We start from the raw sequence: 26,637 nt of genomic DNA, 5'->3' as shown, positions 1-26,637 counted from the left end.
CCCCAGGGCGCCCCCCTCCGTGACATTCCCGTCGGCGGCGGCTCCCGCAAGACCACCAAACGGTCCCGCACTTGCTCCTCCTCCTCCCTCACCACCGCTACCGCCGTTGTTTCCACCTCCACCGACGGCCGGAGCTTCTTTTTCCCGGCGAACCAGGTTCTGTTTTCCTCCGGTACAGACTCTAATGGCGGCAGCATTCCGGCGACCGTTCACGAGGTGAAGGAAAGTGCGTCATCGCTTTGTGGGAGTTTTACGTCTCTGTTGAACAACAACGCGTCTCTGTTGAACAACAACGCCGCCGTGACGACAAATGGGTCTAGTGGGCTTATTGGGCTCAACAATTTTGGGCTTGGACTGGGATCGGGTTTTGATGACGTGGCTTTCGGGCTTGGAAGAGCAGTCTGGCAGTTTTCCACGGTGGGCGACGCTACAGCTGGAGTTGGGAGTAACGGTGGTCCCGCGCCGTCGATGCCCGCCACGTGGCATCTAGAGAGCCTACACAACAACATCGGATTCATCGCCGGAGAGTGTTTCGCGTGGCCAGATCTCGCCATATCAACCACTGGGAATACATTCAAGTGGTGTTAAAGCTTCTGTCTTAGTCCGAGGGTTTCGTTTCTTCTTCTTCTCTATCGTGGTGTCTGGTCGATTTAGATTTAAGTTATTAGCACCACATCCGTGCCAACATAGAGTCCGACTCTGATTTCGAATGGAAAAACCGATACTTTTACAGTCTAAATACACTCAGTTGAATCTTTAATCCGATCCAAACAATAGTTTTAGCATTTCAATCCGTGGTGATCATTGAATCGTGTTCGTCGAAAGATTTGCACATGTTATCCTTCAACCTATGTAGTTCATCGACTTCATGGTTGGTCTGGTCTCCAGAGGTGAAAGCCTGGACACTGTTCTTCACTTCAATCCAGCTCAATCCAGGATCCTTACCAGAAATCAAGCCTCTAACTTTCCTTCTCGTCTCTGCCACCTCGTCCCATTTCCCATTAGCCGCGTAAAGATTCGAAACCAGAATATGTGTGGCAGTGTCTTCAGGATCAAGCTTCAGGATTTGCTCAGCCACCTCAAGTCCCAATTGCAGGTTTCGGGTTTCGACACATGAACTTAGCAGAGTTCTCCATAATTCTACACGCCCATCTGCGAAAGGCGACTCCTTTACGAGTTCTACAGCTTCATCTAGTAATCCCGCTCTCGATACCAAGCTCACCATGCTAGAGTAATGCTTAGGCCCTGGTTTGATGCCTTTCTCCTTCATTTGTTTCCACAGGGCCTTGCCTTTTTGTGTTGAGCCGCTGTGGCTGCAGGCTGTTAACAATGACAGATATGTCACTGGGTCGGGTCTAAGATCGTGTTCTAGGATTTGTTCGAAGAAATTCAGTGCCTTCTCTACCATTCCATGTTGACCATACACCCCCAACATCGAGTTCCAGCATTTCAAATCCGGATTTGAAATACTCGAGAATATTGATTCTGCAGCATCATGTTTTCCCGTTTTGCCATACATGTCTACTAGACCCCCGCATACCGACATCTCGTTCTCGAAACCTGTCTTCATGGCAAGGGAATGAAACATTTCACCTTGTCTCAGCATTGCCATGTCTGAACATGCTCCTAAGACACCGCTCAGTGCAAAACCATCAATTCTGTTGTTTTCTCGGTACATGTTGGCGAAGAGTTGGATTGCATCTTCGCCATTGCCCATTCTAGATTGCCCTACGATCATCTCTGTCCAGAGAACAACATCCTTTTCTCCGACCAAACCAAACACTTTCTCCGCAGATTCAGCATCTCCGTTCGTGAAGTACATGGACAAGAGTGTGGTTCCCACAAAAACACTCCTTTCGTATCCTGCTTTCGTTACTTGTCCATGAAGGAGCTTCCCATGTATATGAAATCCTGGTTCCCGGGTAGCAGAAATGATGGCAGCAAAAGTATATTCATCCGGTTCAGGTGTAGACATTCTCCGCATCTTTATATACATACGAAGAGCTTCCTCTCCACAACCATTTTCTGAGCACCCTGAAATAATCGAGTTCCAGGTAACCAAATTCGGAGTTTCAATCCTATCAAAGGCGTAGAATGCTGCTTTCACATTGCCACAGCTGCAACACATGTCGAGAAGAGCATTTTCCAGAGGTAAATCAGCTAAAACGTCTGAGATTATCATCTGGGCATGGATCGATCTCCCAATGGAAAAACTTCCCAACTTACTACAAGCATTCAGCACCATTGAATATGTGAACTGCGTTGGAAGAATACCAGATATCACCATGCTTCTGAAAAGACTAAGCCCTTCTTCTATCCTATCGTTTTTCAAGCTCCCGAATATCACAGAGTTCCACGCGACGGCATCTCTATCATTTATACACTCGAACATTCTCTTTGCGGAATCTAAGTTCCCGCAATTCGAATACATTCCCAGAACTGATGTTTGCACAACTATATTATCCGAATATCCAAGTTTTATTGTCTGCGAATGTAATGAGGAACCCATCAAAGGATCATCAAGCACACCACAGGCCTGTACTAAGCTCGTGAAGGTCGAGCTATTGGGCCTCAAGGATTCAGATTCCATCCGGGGGATCATCCCATAAACAAAATTTGCATAATCTGGGTTCCGGGCATAAGCCGAAATAAGCGCGTTATAGGAAACTATGTTTCTCTGGGGCATTTTGTCGAACACCTTACGCGCTTCTTGTACTGAACCACACCTCACGTACATAGAAATGAGATTGTTGTTCGGATATGGAGATTGGACACCGGTGGTGGTGATGATGAGCGCGTGGAGCCGACGCGCCTGCTTTAGGGAGGTGATGGAGGCGCATTTTCGTGTAAGTTCTGCTATGGAAGTAGCTACTTCCTTCGTCAGTGGCATAATCCGAAAAAAGGACTTGAAATCATCTGGCCGTACGAAACGCAGCATTTTATGCTCTCCTTCGGATAAAACGCAGCGTTTCGTCGTCTGCGACACCGCGGCAACCAACCAACACAGGAATAAGAAAATTGAAATATTATTGCGTCTCTTTTCCCGGCGATAGAGAAGAATCGCCGGCGAGGAATGGCTACCGGAGGGACGGATTCGCGTCTCCGCGTCCTGATAGATCAGCGTAGTCTCCGATCGGTACACTGTTACTCGCGATCTATCACTCTCGTTTTGGTTCCTTGTCTATGGATATCGGAATTTGCTCAATCAGCATACGCAGACATTTGCGTGTTTGTATAATCACTTGTCCACGAAACATGTAGAGGAAAACGAACTGATTTCATTGAAGGAGGAGATGAATTTTCTTATTTCTCTATCTCAGGTAATGATTGTAAGTTTCGTTCTTTAGGGTATCCATTGAAACCCCTTACGAGGTTGCTGCATTTTATACGAACCCATTGCGAAAAATGATAGCTTTTGGGTTTTTAAACTGTTTCACTGCAGTATAAGCTGCTGCTTCGTAGCTGAGTTCTTGGTTAGAAGAGAGGGCTTGCTTCCTGAAGCTAGCCCTTCTGGTTTGGTTTCAGACAGCGGGGATTGTGTATGTGTTGAAGAATTTCGTGTCTTTTTCCATGAAACTTTTGTGGGTGTTCAGACACATGTGGAAAACTCAGATGAAAATTCTCTCACTCGTGTGTGCAGAGATACTGTGTTTTATTGGCCGGTGCAGCGACGATCAGAGAGCACTTTGTTCTTGCCTCATGATGGAAGGAATAAGATTCTCTGTTAAGAAATTGCTTAAAGCTGCACCAGCCAAATAGAGTAAGATGAAAATGGAAAGCATGACTGTAAGTAAATTTGGAATACGGGATTCGAAACACGTACTTGTTAGGATCAACTATAAATCTCGATTGGAATCACGTTGTTGTTCTCCGTTGGTTTTCTGTCGATACTTAGGAATCCGACTACTAGATGCCAGAAATACAATACCACATTCCAAATGCTCTCTCGAAAATCTGATAACGTTCATATTTTTCCGATCACTTAAGCACTTTGGGATAGTTGTCTATTTATACCTTTCGGGTGTTTGCATCCCTTCAATGACACAAATTATGGAGGAATAGCGTGTGATTTTATTCTTTTGGAAGATGCTTTTAGATATCCACAGACATGGGCGAAATGTGTGGGGAAATCAAGGAATCTGTGATTATCTTATTAGATGAATCTTGATGAAGATGCACCGAATATGAAGCTTTGCTAGTATTTGTAACCATATCCAATCGTTTCACACTTTCATATTATAGACACAGTGAATGGTAGATAAACGTTATGGAGACCATCTAGGTTAGGACAGTACTTAAGCCTGTCATCGTGATTCTGAATACTTATACTGTGTACTTCAGTTGTATTTGACGGCTATTTCGTATAACAGATGGGATAGCTGTTTGGGTTTGGTGACCATAGCCATGTGACCAGCTTCCGTCATCACGTTGACTTGGTCAGGTTCGTAGTTGTTGATCATGCTCCTCTGAAACTCATCAGGCATTACGTCATCGCCTTCGCTGATGACGTACACTCTCTTAACCGATCCGTACCTCTCTTTCGTCAGCAGATTTTGGGCGCCCAGCTCCGTTCCGTACAGCCGGCTCGGCCTCATCAACGCCATGGCCAATTCTACGTCCTGCAACCGCGAGAACGGTACGAGTATTACCAAAGTCAATGAATACTGCCGGTTCAGGCCATGTGTTCATAGTTTTGGACCATGGATTCTACATGAAACAGCATGGGTAATGTATGCATATGAGATTTATAAGTTAAAAGTTGTAGTCGGTGTTTCGTTTGAAGGTAGTAAATAATATTAGACGCCAAATTGAAAATTTAATGAAAAATCTCAGAAAAATATCTAAAATTTTAAATTTTCATAAAATAAAACCTAAATTTTATTTTTTATTAAATAAAACCCTAATTTTATTTTTTCAATCGAAAATAAATTAAAATTTTATAATCGTAGTAATTTTTAAATCTAAATGTTATAAGTTAATATTTTGAACATATTTGATACGTTATTATCAATATATCACGATATTATGGTAACTAAACGATGAGTTTAAAAATGATAACTGTTATAAAGTTTAGATTTATTTATAATTTAAAAATTAAATTGAAGTTTTATTTGATGAAAACAAAGTTTATGTTTTATTTTGTGAAAATTGATAAAGTTGGGTAGTTTTTGCGAAATTTTTCAAAATTTAAATATGGAAGGCCAGGGTTTCAGGATTGAATTAGGGACTAGAAATAGGAAACTTTATCCAACTCATTCATATCGACACGATCAATGTCACCGTGTAGATTTGGGTAGGGAAAAAGATGGCGTTTTGTCCTTTTAATGGCTACGAAAGTGCAGTTTTATCATCCTCTCATACTTGCATAACCTACGGTTAAAAAAAATAAATAAAACCCTTTTCCATAACCCGATATCGCGTATTATGAATACCAAGAAACAACCCGAAGAAACATTCTTGGGGGTTATAACTCATGATACGATCGTACAAACGCATTAATTAGAGTTACCTCTAACTGGCAGTTCCTATATGCCTTCTCCTTCAAGAAACCGGGACCGAACAAGACAGAGCTCGGGAGCTTGTCTGGTCCGTCCTCAAAGGCGAACTCGCAGTCCATGGCGAATCCATCGGGCAGTTTCTTGAAATACTGCAGACACCACAAACAAAAATTAGAAATCTTTCATATGGACATTTTATTGAAAAATAAAATGCGGAAATTAAATTAGAAAGAAAGAACAAAAGATAAAAGAACGGAAACACTTTTATTGCTACATCTCTTCTTCTTGTTACATTACAATGAAAATAATCCATACATTTATAGGAAAAAATATTGAAAGAAACAAGGAAATAAAGATACGAAAGAAACAAATAAGGCAAAATATAATTATCACGATATATATTTTATTCTTAATCGATATTATGCCTTTAATTGTTATCAATCATATCAAATCTCCATATTTTGTTTCTATTTCAACACATTTTCCTCCAATCTTTCCTTTTTCGGGTGTATAATAAATTCGTTTGGTACAGTGGAGGCCACCCCCGGATACACCTAATGAAAAAGGGCACAAACCCATAAAAATTTTTCCACAATCGACAATAAAAGATCAAAACTTTTTTTTTGAAAAGTTTCAGAGTTTTTTTTTTCAGCCGACCTCTTGTATAAGAACTGCAGGTGGAGACTCGTGGTGAGGCATGTATGCGGAGATGAAGACGCCGGCAGAGATTTTTGTCGGGAACCTCTCCATGGCGACGGAAATGCTAATGCCACCGAAGCTGTGACCCACGAGAATCACCCGCTCATTATCGGCAAGAGACGACATGAACTCTATCAACGGCTTCAGATAGTCGGAGATGGAGCGGACATCTTCGAGCCGCCTCGGGTCGACGCCGGAGCCACCGAGGTCCACGGCTGTTACACGGTGGCCGGCGAGTCGGAGCTCGGCTAGGACCTTGAACCAGCACCAGGCTCCATGGCACGAGCCATGGACTAAGACGAAGTGGTAGCGGCGTTGTTGCATGAGTTATTTTTTGTTTCTTATTGGGCTTTTGTCTGCGATGTTTCTGTTGTCTTAATGTAATCCGCAGTGGTATTTATAGGGGACTGCGACTGTTACCTTCTCCTCCATACCGGGTTTTGTACGTCATCGTAAAGTTTGTATCTGGGAAATCCGGTTTACTGATTATTAGTACGGAAATCCCATATCACATATTTAATTCATTTTGGATGTTAATCCCACCGGCCAGATTAAGACGTTTTCTATCGGAGAGAAAAAAAAAAACACGACGTCTTTGACTCTCTTTCTTTTTAATTTTTTTTTTATAAAAACTATTCACAAGAAAAACGTGTGTAATGTAGTCAAAGGACAATTGAGTGTATCATTGGCTTAACAGTCAAAAAGACATTATAAGCATGTATCCATGAAACTCGCAGTTGTATGCACAGAGGCTCTTCAAGGACAGATCCGTCATTTCGCTACGTAGGGTCTGTTTGTAATTGTTCTCGAATCATCATATAAAGAACACGTGATTGCCCCCGTGTGATTGGTATAGTAAGGTTGCTCTTTCACTCGAATTCAAATCCCATTTTGTGTAAACTATTATAAAAAAGAGCACGTGGTCCGTCCTTAGTGGATGTATTTGTCGGCGTCGATGTGAGCAGTGGAAGACAAAAGGCGAGTAAACATCTAATCGAGGTTTTGTCGGTTAGTTGCGTCGAACGAGCACCAGTTGTTTTTATTTGACATGTTCAAATCTAAACGCTAGAGAAATGGTTCAATCCGACAAAATTCTAATATGGCAAAGCTAATTAATTTTCCCGTCTCTTTTCTTAGGGGGGTTTATCTGGTAAATAACGTAATAACCGAATCTATCTGAACCGAACAAACGCATAACCATAACCGAATCAAATTAGATATAAAACCGAATGGTTATAATTTTTCTAAAATCGAAAAAATCGAATCTAAATATGACCGAACCGAACCCTAACCTAAATCCGATTAAACCCCCCTTAAACACAAATGTTTGATTTGGATTTTTCAATGATTCAATTCAATCCCCCTTTCAGACTCAAACCTATTTTACTAATTCCCTTATTTTGAAAAATAAAATAAAATCTCAGAAATGATTCCACAAGAATCTATTTTGTGCTGGCTGATCCATCTAAACGTCGAGTTCACATGCAGATGCGCGTATACGGAAAAGCGATATATTTCATATGGGCATCTGCATATTTTCCCTAAAGGAAATGGCAGCCCAACTTTGGAAATATTCAAAAATATACATTTTTTTAAAGGATGATAACGTAACAAAAACAAAGACTTTGAACGAGACTATACAATGAGGCACATATTTACAGAGTAAATGAGCAACATCATAACCCATTGGAAAAGGGCAGAGCACGAGGAAAGAAGCAAACGGGGCAAAGAGACAAATCTGAATATTTGGACAGGAGAATGCAAACAAGGACATGATGACTCAGATTTACGTTTACCAGTGTCAGCCTTCGGATTTACCACATGTGAATGTAACTGGCCGTAGTAATAGTTAATAAGTTGAGCGGTTTGTACCTTGGAGAATGGTCACTCTGAGGAACTATGGGCATGGGTGATTTAGCCGAGCATGGTTGGATGGCCGGTATGGAGCATCCTCTTAATCATATCCATCCCAAAGGCGGAGTCTGATGAGCTGAATCACGACACCGAAATCAAAATAAAAAGATATTAATCATATATAAAAAAACTTCCGCTGGTTACTATGGCATAAAAAAAAGGTAAGAAACTCGGTCTTGGCATGTATGGTTATTCCTGGTTCTTCTCAGTAAGCATAAACTACTGGCAACTGCAAATTGGATAGGAGATACAGAATCCGGACAAAAATAAGACTGAGGGACTTGTGGTCTATGGAGATGACATACATGAGCGAGAAAACCGTACCTTGGGATAATGACTTCAAACGGGAAGTAGAGCACAGAATCGGTTATGGGAGGAACGTGATCCTTTTTCTCATTCACAAATTTTATGATTTGGAACAAGACCTCTTGAAGTGAAGCCTCAAGCATGGTCCTACGAGCACTTCTCTCCTCAGACGCCTCTACAGTCATTTGCAACAGATGAGAAGAGTGAACTCACTTTCCACTTACATAAGAAAGACAGTGCAAGTTTCCCATATAATGGGGAAAGCCACCTTACCCCCTGGATCTATAACTACTTTAGAATGATGGGATTTGCTGGTTTGGGATTTTGCAGGCTGAGTCACATTCAGATTGATGTACCATTGCTCCCAATACAGCCTTTCGATTTTATTAGTGAACCAAGATGGTTGTTTGCTTTTGACTTCATAAAATGATAAACATATCTGTGACAATGGTTAAAAAAAAGAATCAATAACAATGGAGGCTGCAAAGCGAATACTGTACAAGAAGCATAACAAAAAACCTAGTTACTTCTCTCAGTTAGAAAACGGTATCGTAATGTTAGCTGCATATATGAGGCGTTTTCGGAAACATGCAAGACATACCTGACTTTTCTTGTTGGGGTGTTTATCAACCCAACTCATGAATTGCTCAATTTTCTCATCGATTTTCTTTTCCACTTCTATTTCACCGCATTGTACCTGCGTCAAATGGAGAAAAAGGATCAACCCCAACCCATAGCCACCTCTTGAAATGCTGATGTGAAAAGACTCCGTCGATGAAGAGAGAAAGAAGCTTTGGTACAAAACAAATACAGAGAAAAAAGAAATAATCTTACGTATGTGATCTCAAAAAGCTCCAGATCAATATCTTTGGGCCGAATAAGACCGAGTGCTCGATGAAAGACAATAGTATGTAGAAGGCCTGCAGCAGCCAAATTGAGCCTTCTCGGGTGAGTTGCCGGGAAAACTTAACAACGTAGGAGATTGATACAGCGGTATTCTAAAACCATGAAAAGAGAGCTAACACAGGTAACTCCAGAAAATACCAACAATGAATTATATCAAGGAATGAACTATGGAATCCTCCAAGGTGTACAGTGTTAAGAACATGAATCCAGAGAGTGGCAAGAACTGAAGCAAATAGATCACATGTTGGTTACACATGGCGACCAAATGCCAGGGAACCCTGGAATGTTACATTCTATCTCCTTCTCCTGCAGGATCTAGATTTTTCATCGTTCAGCAATAATGATGCCCGGTCCAATTCCAACATACCAATTGAGCACAAATTTTTACCAGAAGGTTTTCACTTGAGAGAGATTTGTAAAATCAACGCAGTTTCAGCTACCCGACAAAAAAACAAACCTAACTAAACCAAACACACAACATGAAACATAAGCGTTGTCGGAAACTTACAGCGCAAAACCTCACGAATCTCGAAGTGTTCGACTTCCTGGAAAAGTAACACGCATTAAACACCCGAGACACAACCTTAACCAATCGCCAGTAAAGAAGAAGAAGAAGAAGAAAACGCCAAAAACAACACTGCCGAGTCTACGATAAAAGCACGACTTGATAACTACGATTCGACTGATCGATTCAAGACGAAATAGGCTCTTACCAGTTCCTTCAACTGACAAACTTCGCAATTCATATTCACTGGATCAAATTTCGGGGAGGAGAATCTTCCGATTTTCCGATCGGAAACGACAATTTCCCGGGATCACGTTGAAACTCTCGGTCTCGGAGAGTGACTGAATTTGGGATTTGGATACGTGTGTGATTCTTTTTTAAATCGTGATCCCCACTCTTTTTGGATCTTATGAGGCCCATTATAAGCCCAATAAAAAGGCCCAAAAAAACACCACTTTCGCAAATGGACATTAAAGAAATATCCCAATTTTCAAATTGGTAAATAAATACTATAATTTGATTAATCTACGATATCGTATAAATTAATGTCGTCCTCGATTAAATAGATTTGGTATCTATTTAATGCAAAATAATCAAAGTTTTTGTTTAATAATTTGAAAATTGAAATATTTATATGATATATTAAGGCAAATTGTGATACAGTTATGAAATTTTCATTAATATTAGTTCTAGTAGTATTTTCAGAATGTGACATCTTTTTATGTTCAGATTTAGTTTATCACTCGAACTTAGAAACAGACAAAGAAAAAGGATTCTTAGAAACAGAGTTGTATAAATAAACAAACCATAAAGATACAAACTTTTTATCCTTTCCATTGTTTCCATTCTGCCTCTCTTTCTCTCTTCTAGTGTTTTAAAACAATCAGTGGTCATACTCTCATGACCAGAAGAACAAAACCAAATCAAAGAACTTGGAGACACAGACAGCGAATCTAAAGCTCTCAAGGGTGTCTTCCGATGGCTTTGCCACAGAGAAGAAGGTTGTCGGGAGGGTTGTATTCGTTGGCGAGGCTCTGGACAGGGTTCCACACTTTGAGATAAAACTGTTGTCCAAGATACTGCCTCTCCCATACAGCTGATCTCATGTTCCACATCCCTTGATTGTCCAGAGACACTAAGATCGCTGTCCATGAGTTCGGATATACCTGCAGGACGATCAAGAACAACGCATTAGATCATGTTTTTAACGTGGTTGGTCAGAGAGTTTTCTGTGAAAAGGATCCATTAAAGGGGTTTAATCACATCAGCGTCTCTTCATGTTTCAAGGTATGCCCTTCTTTCCATGTCTTTGGCTATGTGAATCTTGGGGGAAGTTTGTGATTGGTACCTGAGTTGTGTGTCTGGTAAGAGCGTCTTCAAGATTGTACAGTGATCTCTTTGCCGGTGTCCATTGTCCAGAACCAAATCTGGATTCAGTACCAAAAAAAAAAAGAGAGAGCAACAGTTCTTTAGGACTCAGCTTGAGCAAAGTTTATCAGCAAATGACAAGTAAAATCAAAACCGTCGAAACTCACCCTACGGCCCAGAAATCGTAACCATCAAGATGCCAAGACTGCATTGCATTTTCGTTGTTCTGGAAGACAACCTCGATGAAATCATGGAGAGATGTCTGGACTACAGAAGTAGCAACAGTTGCCGGAGAATTGGAGGGCACGCTCTGGATGGAATTGGTGCTGAAGACTCCGGCAATGCCAAAGTAATCAGCCAGTTTAGGAGGCGTGTCAGAGTTCACGTAAGAGACACCATTGACAGCATAACGTTGCTTTCCATTGATCAGAGGAGCTGAATTGGAGAAGACGAACATCTTCGTGGGAGTGATTTTTCCGTAATGGAAGGACCCCTGAGGATTTGGCCTAGCTGCGTTTGCTGTCAAGTTCCACCTGCACAGACCAACAGTAAGCAAAATTGAAAGATAAAAGGACAAACAATCAGTCTGGCGTAAGAAACACAAGTACTTCCTCTTACCTGAATGTCCTGGCTTGTCTCATGGACCAGACCAACCCTCCCGGGGGAGAAGCCGGCAAAGACCCAGAAGCTGGAACTCGGGAGTTAGAGTAACGTAACAGTCCAGTCACAGAAAATACACTTCTTGTGAAACGGGTGCTTGCAACGATGTAATAATCTTTAGGAGATTGGTTTAAGGTCACCAGAACAGAGAGAGACTGGCCGACATGAATGTCAAGAGAATCATAGTCGGTTTGAATCACATGAGAGCCTTCAACTTCAACCAGTTTCATGGTATGCCCCTGGATTCTGAAGTTGAAGGACGTTGATAATCCAACATTTGAGATTCTTAACATGTATGTATTCCCTGCAATATATAAAACAGAAAACGAAAGTTGATACCCCGAAAACCAAATGCCCCAAAAAGAACAATGCCCTATTGTGTATATGCAGACAAGAGTATTATTTACCTTGGTCGCCTGTGAATGTTGTCTGAGTCTGTCCATTGATGAGGATTCCATCTGGAAACGGTAAAGGTGACCCAGAATCCAAGCGTTGTTGCAGAGTCTGCATAAAGTTCAGAGTTTGGAAACCATTAGATATAACACCAAGATATAATCATACCAATCTGACAAGAAGAAACACCACATAATATGAATCAAGCCCTTACCTTGTGGTTGGACTTGAACCAGTCACCGATGAGCAATGTGAAATCTGCAGTGGGGAGAGTATAGGGGATGGGTATTCTCGGCCTCGCATAGATATTGATTGCTCCATAGCCTCCTGCGGCTTTGTGCATGGCCGTGGAGGGGAAGTAAGAATATGTCCCGATCTGATCTTTTGTCTGAAACTTGTAGGTGAAGTTTGAGTTTGGAGGAACCGGACAGTTCGTGCCCAAAACCCCATCTTGCCATGAGTTCTTCCTCTGCTTAATCCCATTCCTAAAGCAAAAACCTTTCTTTGAGCAGACCAAACAACGACTATGCGAATGGGATAATTCACTTAAATATACCAAATGTGTCGCATGAATTTCACAGATACACCCAAGATGAACAGTAATTTTTTTTATTTCAATTTTATACCATTTTTCACTCAAAAAGTCTGAAATAACTTTTTTTCTATATTTTTTACGACTTTATTATAACTGTTATATAACTAATATACGACTAAAAAAAGAAGTATTTATGACCATATAACAACTAAAAATCGTATAACTAATAAGATATATTTTTTGCAACTTCATTTACAATCAATTGCAACTCTATTTAGAATCAATTACAACTGTATTTAGAATCAATTGCGACATTGCAATTACAATTACACGATTTTATTAAGGGTATTACGGTCTTTTCAAAAAAAAAATTAATGTGTTATGTTTTTTTGGATGTATCCTGACATTCATGCGACACTTTTGTATATCTGTGTGATTTACCCATGCGAATGACCCACTGATCAGAACACATCAAAACTCAATACTAACTTTTCTCTCCGAAAATCTAGGGTTGAAATCACCCGATTAGAAATGCAATTCACCGGGAAAAAAAAGTAAATATTCCAAAAAAGCAAAATCATCCAATGGGGAAGATATGGGTTCGGAATCCCCTCCGAAAATCCCCTGTTTCGCAGCGCGAAAGTGAAAAAGCTCGGATCTTTGGAGATTTGATGAAAGGGGTCTCAAGAACAAATGGTAGATCCAGTAATTTCTGGACATAAAGCTATAAAACATCCACATCTTGGAGTGAAAGAACGGACTTACCAGGTCAAGAGGAAAGGTTGGTCGAGTTTGTTGATGAGGTTGAGAACGATGTTGTCATTGGTCAAAAGGTCAAGCCTTGGACCAGGAAATTGGCCATTGATAAGGATAACCTAAACAACAAAATCCCCCCAGATAGATAAGGCCACAGATTAAAAAGCACCCCATAAAAGTAGAGCGGAAACAACAAAATCTTGGAGCTTTCCAAAAGAAGAAATCATACCTGTTGAGGAACACCGAGAGGAGAAATAATGCCATAAGTGGCAGTCCAAGTGTAGTACTTGTAAGGGTCATCTCCTCTCACCGTCACTACACTGCCCAACACAGCCAAAGCTCCGAGAAGAAGATGGAGCATAACTGATCTTGCCATTTTCATGGCCAATGAGAAAAGAAGCAGGAAACTTTACGAAAACCCAATATTCTTCTCCCAAATGGGTATGAGAAATGCAGATTTTTCTCCTTCTTCCTTGTGGTTCTCGATGTAGGAAGCAGGGTCTGCCAAAAGCTTAGTGGTATAAGTAAGTGCACAGGGAGAGGAGGGAAGCTATGGTGCAATGAAAGAGGGAAAAATTTTTACTTTCCAATGCTCTCGTCTTTAATTCCCTCTCTCAAGTAAGATACACTGTAGGTTCCATCCGGTCCCAGATAAATCAATAGTGAAGAGACTTTTATATTCGAATTTCACGCGTCTTCTCCTTTTATTTTCTAGTTGGAAAAAAGCTGTCATTTCATTTGTAGCTGAATTACAAAAGGACATGTCCAGACTCCAGAGGAGCATGCTCCATTTAGAAATGGGTTCATTAATCAGTACAAAAAATGGGAAAACATTAATACGAAAATTGCATGGGAAGTGGATAAAGGTGGGTGGATTGAAAGAAAGGCTAAAACAATAATACAATATGCGTTTCCGCGTTATTATGATTGCTTCCAGCCAAAGCTTACCACAACAAAACAAACAAACCCATGATTACCCTTTAAAAAATATAAAAACAAAATGCAAAAAGACAGGAATTCTGGGGTAAACAACCTAAAGTTGCCCTAATTTCTCGCCGCTGATTTGATTATTTCCCCCTTTATTTCGCCACTTGTCTCTCTTCGCAAAAGCATAAACACAATAGATATAGGGAGTGCTAATTCACGATATCGTCAAGGGCTCCCATATGAACGCAGTAAATGTAGGAGGGTGGGGACTGCTGCTTCTGCCGTTTGATAATATAGATGACCCAAGTCGGTGGCCAGATAATATTTTATTATAGGGCCTTTAAGTAAAAATGTGTTGCCTTCTGTTTGCTCTTAAAGTAGATTATTTCAATGATAACGTAAAATTCCTTGTTGATTGAAACTATTAGATTTTTTTGTGCAATATGTTTTTGGAAAAAAAAAACGATTTCGCTTTATATTTTTGTTATGGAATCTTATCTTAATATATGTTTATCTCATATTAAAAAAATATCTTTCTTATAGAATTAATCAAAACGGCCATTACAAAGAAAAAGGGAAATTTTGTATCTTATTTTGTAGCTAGCATTAGATTGATAATCATATGATAAAAAACATTTTTAGTTATTTAATAGTATAACACTATACAAATATAGCTAAAAACATTGATTTTGTCAAAGCAAATCTAAGAACCAAGTCAATGGCAAAAATTTATGAGTCTGCCATCTTTGTAGAACAAGAGAAATCTTATGTCGGCAAATTAAGAACAAGCAGGAAGCATGTGCTGCGTAAGCCGCCTTGCTTTAATTAATCAGAATCCTGCAGCTAATACAGAAAAAGGCATTTATTATTATGCAATCTTTGTTTGGACGTAATTGAACCGGCTCAAAACTCAATTGGACCTAATCGGCTGTATTAAATCTAATGGGCCCAATGGACTTATATAATAAAAATAAAGGGTAAAAAATCAGAAATGTGGAAAGTTGAGGGCCGGCTAAAAATATTAAATCTCTCCGTTAGGGCCGTTTCTTCGGAGGGTAAAGTCGACGCCGTCTGGACTTCACCGGTAATTTGAAAGAAAAAGGACAAAACTTTCGTGTTTTTTTTTTTTTAACAAAGGTTGGTATTTTCATTACTTTAAAAATAGAACAATATGCTTTTCATTATTTTTGTTGTTAAAGGTTTTCATTCCTTTTGACAAAACTTTCGTGCTGGGAGTAAGTTATTTTTTTGGTTAACAGCTTCGAGTAAGTTTCGGGGCAAAGAAGAAGCTGTCGGTTTTCTGCTGCGCAATGGTCAACTGTTGCTCCACTTGACAACAATGACGCGGTTGCTTTGTAACTAAGCTAAGCTACGCCAAGCAGCATTGACTGAGGATTCCGGCTTATAGTTAAATCAAGTCTGCGAATTTCGGATTCCACAGACGAAATCTGCGAGTTCTGTTTCTGGGTTTTGCTATTTTCTCAGAATTGTTGGAGGAGGTGGAAGGTGAAACAATGGCTGCGTTGGTCGGAGGTGCTGCTTTGGGAGCTCCATTCGCTGTACTGCTGGATGCGATAATTGCAGAGGCAAAGAAGGTGAGAGCTTTCAAGTCGTTGTTCAAGAACCTTGCCTCAACGATGGAGAGCTTGATTCCGATCGCCAAAGAGATAGATTCGATGTATGACAAGTTGGACTTACAGAAGAAAGAACTGAAAGATCTGATAGATACGATCGGAAGGGCTCAAAAATTGGTTCGGGAGTGTTCGCAAATCTGGTGGTTCGATATTTACAGCAAATCCAGATATAGCAGCAAAATAAAGAAAATTGATCAGGATTTCCTCAGGTTTCTTCAGATTAATATTCAGCTTCTAATTTTTGAGAATCTCTTGAAGACTATGTGCTCGATGAAAAGCGTGCATGAAAAAATTGATCGCATGAGATCGGGCGGGAACCAGTTTACGGATCTCTGTTCGGCGCCGGAGCCTGAAAGGGTTGCTGTCGGATTGAATCGGCCATTGATGGAACTGAAGGAGAAGCTTTTCGATGACGGGACATCAGCTGTCGTGGTGTCTGCTCCTCCCGGCTGTGGGAAGACAACGCTGGTCACAAAGCTTTGCCACGATGAACAAGTCAAAGGTATATTAATGAATCTTCAAGTTGTGGTCTTTAACCGTTTATACGTTACTCTTCTCCACGAGCGTTCGGATCTCAACTTTGGAAGCTCTTCACCATTTGTGGGCGGCTTTGTAATGTTGAAATCTTGATATTGGTAACACACAAACTTGGGCTATGTAGTATTAGCTTCTTGTCTGAGATGTAGCATCTTGGAGTCAGAACCTCAGTGACACTAAATAATTCAAAGAATGCTCAATTTTACTATACAATCTAGTAGTATTTTCTGTCATTGGTTTAGACTTTGGAGATAGTTTATAGATATGAGAGTTTTGCTTTGGAGTTTAATTTTCTTGTTTCTCGTGATTTTTTTGTTTTGGCAGGAAAATTCGAAAAAATATTCTTTATCGTTGTGTCAAAAACCCCTAATGTGAGACTCATCGTACAGAAATTACTCCGACACAACGGTTATGAAGTACCTCCATTGGTGAACAAGCAGGAGGCAATTTTCGTCTTAAAAAAACTGCTGAAGCTAATAGGAGAAAACAGCTCTATGTTGGTTGTGTTAGATGATGTCTGGGTTGGAGCAGAGTCTCTGCTTGATGCATTTGCGGTAGAGTCACCGAATTACAAGATTCTCGTGACTTCACGATCTGAGTTCCCGAGTTTTGGTCCTACTTATAGTTTGGAACCTCTGAAAGATGAAGATGCTAAGACCCTTCTCATCAACTGGGCTGGGAAACCAAATTTTAGCTTTAGCTCCGAGTTTGAAGACCTTCTCCAAAAGGTATTGCTTTGCCTCTCTACTCACCCGTAAAATGATTATTCTAGTTCCACTGGGTTTCACTACTACTAGAAATGAACAAAATATGGGATTTATGATCAACAACTTCCATTCTCCTGTCCCTGTAGATTCAATTCAATAGCTAAGCTCCACATTTGCTATGGTGAAACAATAATTTCATCTTCTTTTTTGGGCATTCACGGTGTGATACAGATATTGAAACGTTGTAATGGATTCCCACTGGCAATTGAAGTAGTTGGCAGTTCACTGAAAGGCAAATCCCTATCTTCATGGAAAGGTCTAGCGGAAAAATGGGCTAAAGGCGATAAAATTGTTAATACTCCTCATCCTAAGGTGCTAGAATGCTTCCAACCTAGCATTGATGCCCTGGGCACTGCTCTTAAAGACTGTTTCTTGGATATGGGTTCATTTCTTGAGGATCAGAAGATACGTGCTTCAACAATATGTGACTTGTGGGTGGAATTATACCGCCGAGGTGAATACGATGCGCTTGCCAATCTAGAAGACCTTTCCTCCCAAAATCTGCTGAAACTTGTTACTCTCGGGTATGTCATCTATGTCTCCTTCCCGATATTGTTTCTTCTTCTTGCTGCCATCAACCAATTCAATGATTGTACTGCCGTTTGTGACAACCACTGCTAAAACAACTATCTGTGTAAAGCTTATTTTCCAGAACTTAGATTATCTTATAGGGCCAACAAAATCAAAGCCTCAATCTAGTGTATGCTGACTTCAAAACATGAAAGCTCTATACCATTCTTCCACGTTTGTGGTTTTAACTTGGAAAAGTTAGGCCCAGATGGTTGGCATTCTTCGTAGTCTACTGATTTCCAGTATACAGTAACTTAATGACAAACTCAATTGCTTGCTAGGAGAAATGGCCATGAAGACGGCTTCTTCAATGAGTACATGGTGACACAACACGATATACTGAGGAAGCTGGCTATTCATAATAGCGAATTGGAAGAAATCCCGGAAAGGAAAAGACTGAACTTAGAGATACAAGATGACACGTTTCCCGACTGGTGTTTAGATCTATCACAGCCTTTCAAGGCTCGTCTTTTGTCCATTTGTACAGGTAAAACTCCGCAGCGATTAAGAAAGGCCTTTGCTGTTCTTTAAACACAACCCACATCTTATAACTGTGTCTGCTATTCTTTTATTACAGATGATTCATTCTCTTCAGAATGGGTTGACATGGATTTCCCAGAAGTGGAGGCTTTAGTTCTAAATATCTCCACTTTAAACTATGGCTTACCCGGCTTCATTGCTAAAATGGAGAAACTAAAGCTTCTGACAGTAACAAATCACGGGTTTTTCCCTGCAGAAGTGAGCAACTTCTCGTGTTTCAGATCCTTGCCAAATCTTAGACGGATAAGATTGGAGAAAGCCTCGATAAGTTTGCTGGACGTCACCCAACTTCGACTTCCGAGTCTTGAGAAGTTATCCATGGTCATGTGTGACTTCGGTGAGGTTTACTACGAATTGGAAATCGATATCTCTGGATCTCTACCGAGATTGCGAGAGATTGACATTGACTACTGCATTGACCTCGATGAATTACCGTTTTGGATCTGCAAAGTTGTTTCGTTGAAGAAACTCAGCATCTCGAACTGTAACAAGCTCGCTACACTTCCGGAAGCCATGAGCAACTTGAGAAACCTTGAAGTGCTGAGGCTGAGGTCTTGCATTTATCTCTCTGAGCTGCCGGAATCGATAACGGGACTTGGAAACTTGAGCTACCTTGACGTTTGTGATTGCATCGGTCTGAGGAGATTGCCTCTGCAGATCGGTGGGATGCAGAAACTGAAGAAGATTTCGATGACAAAGTGTGGACGCTGCGAATTGCCAGATTCAATAAGAGATCTCGAGAATTTGGAAGTGAAATGTGATGAGGAGACGGAGGTGATGTGGGAAAGGTTCAAACCTGTTATGAGGAATTTGACAGTCCATGTGGAGGAATGCAAGCACAGCTTAAACTGGCTGAAAAATCTCTGATATCAGTTCAGCATTAAGTGTAACGTAAACATCCTCATTATATATAATATACACTACGATAAAATACACATTGCATATATGCATATATGTATGTATGTGTATGTGAAGCGTTTTTTGGATAGAGCAACAAAACAGGAGGGGGTGATACAAAACAAATGACAGAAAACGTTGGGACAGAGGGAAAAGAGGCAAAAACCTAACAAAACTCCTCCAATCAACACGTTATCCGAACAACAGCAAAAACAGAACGGTACGGTTTGCATACGGACAAGAACAAGGAGTACAATCATACAACGGGTTCGACTATTGCAGAGCATAAACTATCTCGCCGCTGCTGTCAACGTCGATCTCAGATTCGGAATCCAAGTCGTCCATGTCATCGTCATCATCATCGAGATAGAAGTTATCGGCCATGTAATCATCGAGGCGGCGGTTACGGATCGATGGGATGGTGGCCTCGGAAATTATCTGCATGATGGTATCGAGACTTTGCACGGGCTGGTCAGGCTCTTCAAACTGGTTACCCATCGTGTTCTCATCCATTAGATCGGCCGGGATATTCTTCAAGAACCATTCGTGAGCTTTGATCTCCGGAATCGTTATCCTCTGCCGGAACCACATCACGAGTGTCATTTGCCAATGGCTAAAAGACGATACCTTTTGTGTATTTTACCTGGAAAGCGACGCCATGGTCTGAAGAGGATGATGACTTACTGCTGCAGGATCGGCTACAAAGATTCTTGATATGAGATGACGGCATTCAGATGAAAGCTGGATATCCTCGGGTATTGAGTATTTGACACTGAGGATTCTCTGTGTTTAAAAGCATGTTGGCCCGTTCAAGTTCGGAAAAATACTAGATAGAAAAGAAGAAAGGATGATGACTTTACTTGTATTGTCTTTCGATAATCCCTTGGCTCTTCGGGATCCTCGAATGGATATGCTCCAACCAACATAACGTATAGGGTTACACCGCATGACCATACATCTGCAATCTGATATCTCAAACACCCGAGTTCAGAATTTGGGTTAATAATGATGATGATATCGAAGACTGGAAGCTGATTCGGCTTAGGTCAAGTGCTCTTCATTTTACCTTGCCATCATATTCCTGTCTAAGCAACACCTCCGGAGCAATGTATGCAGGGGTACCAACAGTTGACTTTGGTTGTGAATGAAGAACAGATGACTGAAGAGGTAATGTAATTAAGGCGGAGAGATCAGATGACAAATGGAAGCAGAGACAACAACCTTAATACAACAGCTCAATAAATATGGTATAGAGTTAACCATGTATTATCCAGCTTTATTCTCAAATAGCAAAACGAGGAAGAACTTAGGTACATGCAAAGAAACAAGCAAGACAATGAAGAACCATAACAAGAATAGGAATTCAGAGGACAACCCATCTGATTAAAAGCAGTACCTTGGAATATCCAAAATCACAAATTTTTAACCGAGGAGCAGGACTTCCGTCCAACAACGTGTTTTCCAGCTTCAGATCACGATGGCAGACTTGCTTCACATTGAAAAACAAAAGAAAAAGTCTGAACACAGTCATGTTAACGGAAGAAAGAAAACAAATTACAACAAGAACGAGATTTTCAAGGAGTCAAAAACGCATTTCTACAATACCATTGCATGACAATAGCTGACACCAGATATAAGCTGCTGAAAGAAGAAACGAGCCTGTACAAGAAATCAGCGATCATTGAGACATGGAAACCAACAATTAGAAGAAAGAGAGACAATGATACCAGAACACAAACCTCGTCTTCGCTAAACCGGCCTGCATTGCAAATCCGTGCGTAAAGCTCTCCTCCAGAGGCATACTCCATTACAATAGCCAGATGGGTAGGTGTCAAAATGACCTGAAAGCAGAAGCAGAAGCAGAAACAAAGTGAACCATTGCTGCCACACAAGCGTAGACCAGGAGCCAGAAGGGTGTGTTCATTTACCTCTCTAAACCTGACAATATTGGGATGCCTCAATGACCTGTGGTTTATGATTTCTCTTTGAACATTTTCATCGATCTACATCACGGGATATGGGATATCGCCTTAGTAAGATCTGGGCTACAACTCATCCAAAACTTCCACCAACTGTCATACACATCTAATCATCCAGAACTGGATCAAATCCTAGCCATGTCAATATTTCAGATGATTCTCCGTTACAAACAAAATTACCTATCCGACTTCTTTCAAGTCATTTCTATCACCAAACATCGGTGTAGACGCTGCAAAATGGAAACTTGAGAAACATTGAAGTCTTCAAACGGACAGGAAATGGCATATCTTGAATCAAAATCACAACTTTAAACGGAATCATACTTTTATGAAAGAACCATAGACAACGTATAAACCCTTAAAGGCAACAGAAAACGTGAACGCTGAATCAGGTGACTACCAAATACGCAAAAATACAGGTAAAACTACTACATCCGGAAACCGGAAGTATCCAATCAATCCCATGAACTGAAAGCGAAAAATACGGAAACCACAAAAAAAAAGCTAAGACATTCGATCGTAAACACCTTGTCTCCTCTCTCGATGTATTTAACAGCAACGAGCTCCTTGGTGACCTTATCCCTCATGAGCCGGGCAACGCCAAAATTACCGGACCCGATGTCCTTGACAAAATCGTAGCGGTCACTGTCGTGCATGATCGGCAAGTCCATCGCCGGCCCCGCTGCCATAGCCGTCAGATCCATCTACGGTTCTTTCTCCGATACCTCACGATCACATCACAGAACTAAAAACCCCGACGACTTCGCCGATTACGCGCTCAAATCCGCAACTCGGAGAGAAAAAATGAGCTTGAATCCGAAAGGAGGAGGAGATGAATAGTGTCGGAGAAGAAAATATCTGGGAGAAGATATTTTGCGAGAAGAATCGAAAAACGACCGAGAGAAGGGAAAAAAAGGAAAGGGAGAAGGAATCAACGAAAGCAATTATTGGTCGTCCCAAGACATATGTTTAGGTGGTATACAAAAACGGCGGCGTTTTCCAGTTTGCCGCAGCTCGATACGACAAATTCCGCCGCGTTTTGGCGAGTAGTTGCTTTATAAGCAACCGAATTTTTTTAAAAAAGAAAAGATTTCTGCAAGAAAGGATTATGTTCTCCGTATTTATCCGTTTAGTTTCTTTCTTTTCTTTTGTCCAACAAAACTATAAGAAAACAATCGAAAATGATTTTAAAAATGAATTTATAAAAAAAAAAAAATAGAATGCGTATATGAAAAGAAAGGGATTGCTTGAAAGTTACGTGGTGGAGAAGGAGTGAATGAGGGGTGAGGGAGAATATTCGGAGGCGGAGTTGCCGTCAGTTGACGGCGTCAAATCCAAACTCCAGTTGCCAACGGATCAACTAACAGTCCGATCAAAAAGAAAAGTCGGGTGAGAGACGGAGAAGTAAGGTGACTGGGCGTGAGTCGTGACGTGGCCAAAAAAGGGTTTTTGTTTATTTATTCATTTAAAAAAATGGAGATTAATGTTGGGCCTCAGTCCAAACAGCCTATATCCCAGCCCAAACTGCGGAAACGATTTCCTCTAACAAGCGACGAATATTCTCCTCTTTTTTTTTTTCTTTTTTTTTATAACCTGCTGTTAAAAAAAGAATATTATGGTATTATTGCTTAAGATTTTTGGCAAGAGTTCATCTCATATGCAGAGTGAGTGTTTTAGAACGATATTTTTCTCGAAACCAAATTATACCGAATCGCAAAATATGGAATTTTTCCCAATTAAATTATTCAAAATTTTATAACGATATTGTTTTTATAAAATCGAAATTTCTCAAAATCGAACCGAATTTTAAAAAAAAAAATTGAAAAACAAAAAATTTCTTAAAAAGATCTTTTTAAAAAAATAAAGAACGAAATCGAAACTGGATATAAAAAATATTAACCAGTCAGTATATATTTTTGTAAAACCGAAACAATCGAATCGAAATATTCTCGAATCAAACACGAACTGTATACCGAAAATGTCCACCCTATTTTTAGGCTATGTCGTAGTGAAACAATATTGAAGGACGGTAAAAATTAAATAAAAGATGATCAACCTGAAAATATTTTTCTGAATGCGGAAATTTATTTGAAAACCTTAGTTATGTCAAATTTGTATTTACGTTAAGGGGTCTGTGTACATTTTAAGCAAACAAAATTCTTCAGAACGCCATCCCGCTCGTGGGTACAAAATTTTATTTATTTCTTTTATACGGAGTGCGGAATCTATTTGAAATGGATCGTCTCAATATCTAAATTTATTGATAATGTATCATCTTATATATAGGTCTTTAACAAGGGGATATTACAAATATACCTTTAAAACGTAACATGAGCTTCAAGACATACCCTTGAACAGTTAGGGTTTCAAAAAAAAATTGAAAAACGTTAAAAAGACAATCATACCCTTCTAAAAAATTACACGTGTAATAATCTGAAGGAAGATGACAAAAGAGGGAGAGAAAGTGGGTAGTTGTCAAATAAAAAATTATTAAGTTAAAAAAAACTGTTCAGTTTCTTCTTCCTCTCTTCTTCACGATTTTTCTCTAACGGACATTCTCCAGCCAATTTTATTGGCGATTTCTTGTGCGATTTTTTCTCTTCACTTCAAAATGGCTTCGTCTTCATCGTTTTCGGCTTCTATTTGCGAAGATTTTCAAGTAACGTTTTCATTATATATCACCGAAAAAGTTAATTGTTTTTTTTTTAAATTTGATATATGTGTACTTGGACAAATATTTACGGTAGACAAGATCTTAGTCGAATGAGTTATAGTATTCGAGTTTTACAGTTAAGGAAAATTAGGTTTTCGGTTTGAAATCAAGTCATATGAGAGTTTTGTCTCTATCAGTATCGTAATGGTCATACTCGTCACACTGGTCGTACTTGAAGGGTGTGACACGTTTGACTAGTCATATTAAACTAGGTACACCCGTCAATGGTCATACCAGTGAAGTCGTCACACCGTCACACTGGTCACACTGGTTTCTACCATAGTGGTCATACTCGTCACACTAGTCACACTTCAAGGGTGTGACGAGTTTGACTAGTTTTATCAAACTGGGTATACCTGTCACCGGTCATACTAGTGAAGTAGTCACACCGTCATACTAGTAAAACTAATGATGAAGTAATGTTGTCATACTGGTCACACTAGCCGCATACAAAATGGTCATACTAGTCACACTGATTGCATTTGAAAGGTGTGACCAGTTTGACGAGTTTGACTAATATGATAAAACTGGTCAAACTGGTCACACCGGTCAAACAAAACTGATAATGAGTGTTAATTTTATTTTTCCAGGTTCCTTTTGTATATGATTTGAAAGACATTCATCAGGCTCCCAAGATTACAATGAAGTGTTAACCATATGAAACCATTCGGTTAACTTTTGGATCGACAGATCCACCTTCCAAAAAGCAACGAACAAAGAGATAAACCAAAGGTCGAAAGGGAAGAAAGGGAATCCATGAGGAACGTCAAGAAGTAACGGTGCCTCCAGAGGAACATCAAGATTCTTCTTCATGAATCCATTATCCTCGTCAAACTTGTCTTCTAACACATTGGCTTAGGGTAGGAAATAGTTTTTTCCCGCATGAGTTACGGTTAACAAAAACTCGTTAAATATGTTATAATGACCCCTATACACCACACTGAACCATCAAAACTTAATTTACACCAACGATTTGTTTTCACAAACCGTCAACCCGTCAAACTCGTCACACCGTCAGTACCCGTCAAACTCGTCACACTTTATCGATTTTCGTGAATTTTCCTACTGCAAACTGTAAACTTATCAATTATCATCCCATTCATCAAGTATCTTATGCTGAATCTAAATCTAGCTCTCAAATTTTAAGACCTTTTTGTTTCTCACAATGCATGTTCTCCCAAAAAAAATCCCAAAGTTTTAGTACAATTTTTGTAGCACATTAGGTTAGGATAGATTATATTATTTTCCAATATGATTTACGAATAAGTATTTATATATATATATATATATCAATATGTATAGTATGCATTAAGGGTGGGTTCTGGTTTTGGTACGATATTAGTACTGTATATTATTCGATTCAGTTGGGTTCTAGTTTTGTTACGGTTCGGTTTCGTTTTTTGTTAAAAAAAATCAGAGTGTCTTAAAAAAGTTTCGATTTTCGAAAATTTTTTAAAAAAGTTTGGTTCGATTCCATAAGATTTGGTGTTATAAAAAATGCATTAATAGATGAAGAATGAATATAATTCAACAAAAAGTCACACTTTCGTCATATTTCCATCTTCATTGTGAATACATATTCAATCTCTAAAAAAGGTCTTAACAGAAGAACCACATAATCTCACCGTCAGACTCGTCGCACTGTCAAACTCGTCGCACCGTCACACTAGTCAAACCGTCGCACCTTATCGAATTTCGCAAATTTAACAATTGTAAATTGTAAATATATTGATTATCACCCCGATGAATAAGTATCGTGGATTGAAACTAATCCTAGGTCTCTAAATTTAATATCTTTTGTTTTCTTGACAATGCATGTTCTCTCATGTGAAACCCTAAAGTTCTAGTAGAGTTTGTGTAACACATTGTCTTAGGGTAGAAGATATTGATTTTTCAGATGAATTACGATTTATCGATTTTCGCGTCACACCGTCAGTACCCGTCAAACTCGTCACACCTTATCGATTTTCGCGAATTTGCCTACTGCAAACTGTAAACTTATCAATTATCATCCCATTCATTAAGTATCTTATGCTGAATCTAAATCTAGCTCTCAAATTTTAAGACATTTTTGTTTATCACAATGCATGTTCTCCCAAAGAAACCCTAAAGTTCTAATAGTGTTCTCCTAACACATTGGCTTAGGGTAGGAAATAGTTTTTTCCCGCATGAGTTACGGTTAACAAAAACTCGTTAAATATGTTATAATGACCCCTATACACCACACTGAACCATCAAAACTTAATTTACACCAACGATTTATTTTCACAAACCGTCAACCCGTCAAACTCGTCACACCGTCAGTACCCGTCAAACTCGTCACACCTTATCGATTTTCGCGAATTTGCCTACTGCAAACCGTAAACTTATCAATTATCATCCCATTCATCAAGTATCTTATACTGAATCTAAATCTAGCTCTCAAATTTTAAGACCTTTTTGTTTCTCACAATGCATGTTCTCCCAAAGAAACCCTAAAGTTCTAATAGTGTTCTCCTAACACATTGGCTTAGGGTAGGAAATAGTTTTTTTT

At 39.8% G+C, this 26,637-nt stretch overlaps 7 protein-coding genes across 8 annotated transcripts in view; 2 read left to right on the top strand and 5 right to left on the bottom strand.

Moving 5' to 3' along the window:
- Nucleotides 1–748, top strand: part of LOC104820148 (dof zinc finger protein DOF3.4) — a 1,710-nt gene extending 962 nt beyond the window's left edge. The window contains exon 3 of the mRNA XM_010550520.2: nucleotides 25–748. Coding sequence (XP_010548822.1) covers nucleotides 25–588 — 564 coding nt within the window. The 3' untranslated portion in view covers nucleotides 589–748. The remainder of the gene's footprint in view (nucleotides 1–24) is intronic.
- On the bottom strand, nucleotides 603–3,436 carry LOC104819230 (pentatricopeptide repeat-containing protein At3g50420). Its single transcript, XM_010549209.1, has one exon. It carries the CDS (start codon nucleotides 2,936–2,938, stop codon nucleotides 788–790), a length of 2,151 nt encoding a protein of 716 aa, XP_010547511.1. The 5' UTR covers nucleotides 2,939–3,436; the 3' UTR covers nucleotides 603–787.
- Nucleotides 3,437–3,551: 115 nt separating this feature from the next.
- On the bottom strand, nucleotides 3,552–6,721 carry LOC104819231 (methylesterase 10). The gene is made up of 3 exons (XM_010549210.1): nucleotides 6,156–6,721; nucleotides 5,510–5,647; nucleotides 3,552–4,619 (listed from the first exon to the last, which is right to left on the bottom strand). The coding sequence occupies exons 1-3, from the start codon at nucleotides 6,519–6,521 to the stop codon at nucleotides 4,338–4,340; spliced, it is 786 nt and encodes a 261-aa protein (XP_010547512.1). The 5' UTR covers nucleotides 6,522–6,721; the 3' UTR covers nucleotides 3,552–4,337.
- A 1,047-nt stretch (nucleotides 6,722–7,768) lies between these two features.
- LOC104819229 (autophagy-related protein 101) lies at nucleotides 7,769–10,168 on the bottom strand. Its single transcript, XM_010549208.2, has 7 exons — nucleotides 10,037–10,168; nucleotides 9,832–9,868; nucleotides 9,252–9,337; nucleotides 9,019–9,114; nucleotides 8,691–8,856; nucleotides 8,436–8,592; nucleotides 7,769–8,187 (listed from the first exon to the last, which is right to left on the bottom strand). The coding sequence occupies exons 1-7, from the start codon at nucleotides 10,067–10,069 to the stop codon at nucleotides 8,112–8,114; spliced, it is 651 nt and encodes a 216-aa protein (XP_010547510.1). The 5' UTR covers nucleotides 10,070–10,168; the 3' UTR covers nucleotides 7,769–8,111.
- Nucleotides 10,169–10,584: 416 nt separating this feature from the next.
- On the bottom strand, nucleotides 10,585–14,189 carry LOC104819228 (L-ascorbate oxidase homolog). Its single transcript, XM_010549207.2, has 8 exons — nucleotides 13,770–14,189; nucleotides 13,550–13,659; nucleotides 12,464–12,734; nucleotides 12,264–12,360; nucleotides 11,815–12,160; nucleotides 11,364–11,729; nucleotides 11,177–11,255; nucleotides 10,585–10,994 (listed from the first exon to the last, which is right to left on the bottom strand). The coding sequence occupies exons 1-8, from the start codon at nucleotides 13,920–13,922 to the stop codon at nucleotides 10,791–10,793; spliced, it is 1,626 nt and encodes a 541-aa protein (XP_010547509.1). The 5' UTR covers nucleotides 13,923–14,189; the 3' UTR covers nucleotides 10,585–10,790.
- Nucleotides 14,190–15,694: 1,505 nt separating this feature from the next.
- Nucleotides 15,695–19,461, top strand: LOC104819226 (probable disease resistance protein At5g66900). Its single transcript, XM_010549205.1, has 5 exons — nucleotides 15,695–16,603; nucleotides 16,963–17,366; nucleotides 17,577–17,929; nucleotides 18,257–18,462; nucleotides 18,553–19,461. Exons 1-5 carry the CDS (start codon nucleotides 15,982–15,984, stop codon nucleotides 19,380–19,382), a joined length of 2,415 nt encoding a protein of 804 aa, XP_010547507.1. The 5' UTR covers nucleotides 15,695–15,981; the 3' UTR covers nucleotides 19,383–19,461.
- Nucleotides 19,462–19,550: 89 nt separating this feature from the next.
- On the bottom strand, nucleotides 19,551–22,415 carry LOC104819227 (serine/threonine-protein kinase SRK2I-like). 2 transcript variants are annotated; one of them, XM_010549206.1, is made up of 9 exons: nucleotides 21,919–22,399; nucleotides 21,341–21,415; nucleotides 21,152–21,253; nucleotides 21,018–21,071; nucleotides 20,809–20,901; nucleotides 20,479–20,571; nucleotides 20,273–20,377; nucleotides 20,097–20,195; nucleotides 19,551–19,988 (listed from the first exon to the last, which is right to left on the bottom strand). In XM_010549206.1, the coding sequence occupies exons 1-9, from the start codon at nucleotides 22,093–22,095 to the stop codon at nucleotides 19,686–19,688; spliced, it is 1,101 nt and encodes a 366-aa protein (XP_010547508.1). In that variant the 5' UTR covers nucleotides 22,096–22,399; the 3' UTR covers nucleotides 19,551–19,685. The 2 variants fall into 2 exon arrangements, with proteins under 2 accessions (XP_010547508.1, XP_019058742.1); XM_019203197.1 differs by having other exon boundaries at nucleotides 19,876–19,988; nucleotides 20,056–20,195; nucleotides 21,919–22,415.
- Between the last annotated feature and the right edge of the window lie 4,222 nt (nucleotides 22,416–26,637).

The sequence above is a fragment of the Tarenaya hassleriana genome, unplaced genomic scaffold (assembly GCF_000463585.1).
Source record: "Tarenaya hassleriana unplaced genomic scaffold, ASM46358v1 Cleome3, whole genome shotgun sequence".
Classification (NCBI taxonomy): domain Eukaryota; kingdom Viridiplantae; phylum Streptophyta; class Magnoliopsida; order Brassicales; family Cleomaceae; genus Tarenaya; species Tarenaya hassleriana.
This window is presented reverse-complemented; position numbering and strand designations above follow the sequence as displayed.

Excerpts from the sequence above, each read along its gene's own strand:
- LOC104819228 (XM_010549207.2), bottom strand. The coding sequence starts at position 13,922 with ATGAAAATGGCAAGATCAGTTATGCTCCATCTTCTTCTCGGAGCTTTG. Across the intron at positions 13,660-13,769 it reads CTCTCGGTGTTCCTCAACAG|GTTATCCTTATCAATGGCCA; the intron begins GTATGATTTCTT and ends TTTGTTGTTTAG. Across the intron at positions 10,995-11,176 it reads TTACCAGACACACAACTCAG|GTATATCCGAACTCATGGAC; the intron begins GTACCAATCACA and ends ATCGTCCTGCAG.
- LOC104819230 (XM_010549209.1), bottom strand. The coding sequence starts at position 2,938 with ATGCTGCGTTTCGTACGGCCAGATGATTTCAAGTCCTTTTTTCGGATT.
- LOC104819226 (XM_010549205.1), top strand. The coding sequence starts at position 15,982 with ATGGCTGCGTTGGTCGGAGGTGCTGCTTTGGGAGCTCCATTCGCTGTA. Across the intron at positions 17,930-18,256 it reads CTGAAACTTGTTACTCTCGG|GAGAAATGGCCATGAAGACG; the intron begins GTATGTCATCTA and ends ATTGCTTGCTAG. Across the intron at positions 18,463-18,552 it reads TCTTTTGTCCATTTGTACAG|ATGATTCATTCTCTTCAGAA; the intron begins GTAAAACTCCGC and ends CTTTTATTACAG.
- LOC104819231 (XM_010549210.1), bottom strand. The coding sequence starts at position 6,521 with ATGCAACAACGCCGCTACCACTTCGTCTTAGTCCATGGCTCGTGCCAT. Across the intron at positions 5,648-6,155 it reads CTGCAGTTCTTATACAAGAG|TATTTCAAGAAACTGCCCGA; the intron begins GTCGGCTGAAAA and ends TGGTGTCTGCAG. Across the intron at positions 4,620-5,509 it reads ATAGGAACTGCCAGTTAGAG|GACGTAGAATTGGCCATGGC; the intron begins GTAACTCTAATT and ends TCGCGGTTGCAG.
- LOC104819229 (XM_010549208.2), bottom strand. The coding sequence starts at position 10,069 with ATGAATTGCGAAGTTTGTCAGTTGAAGGAACTG. Across the intron at positions 9,869-10,036 it reads TTTGTCAGTTGAAGGAACTG|GAAGTCGAACACTTCGAGAT; the intron begins GTAAGAGCCTAT and ends TTACTTTTCCAG. Across the intron at positions 8,593-8,690 it reads AGTAGTTATAGATCCAGGGG|AGGCGTCTGAGGAGAGAAGT; the intron begins GTAAGGTGGCTT and ends AAATGACTGTAG.
- LOC104819227 (XM_010549206.1), bottom strand. The coding sequence starts at position 22,095 with ATGGATCTGACGGCTATGGCAGCGGGGCCGGCGATGGACTTGCCGATC. Across the intron at positions 20,572-20,808 it reads GTGATTTTGGATATTCCAAG|TCATCTGTTCTTCATTCACA; the intron begins GTACTGCTTTTA and ends TTACCTCTTCAG. Across the intron at positions 20,196-20,272 it reads ATTATCGAAAGACAATACAA|AGAATCCTCAGTGTCAAATA; the intron begins GTAAAGTCATCA and ends TTTTAAACACAG.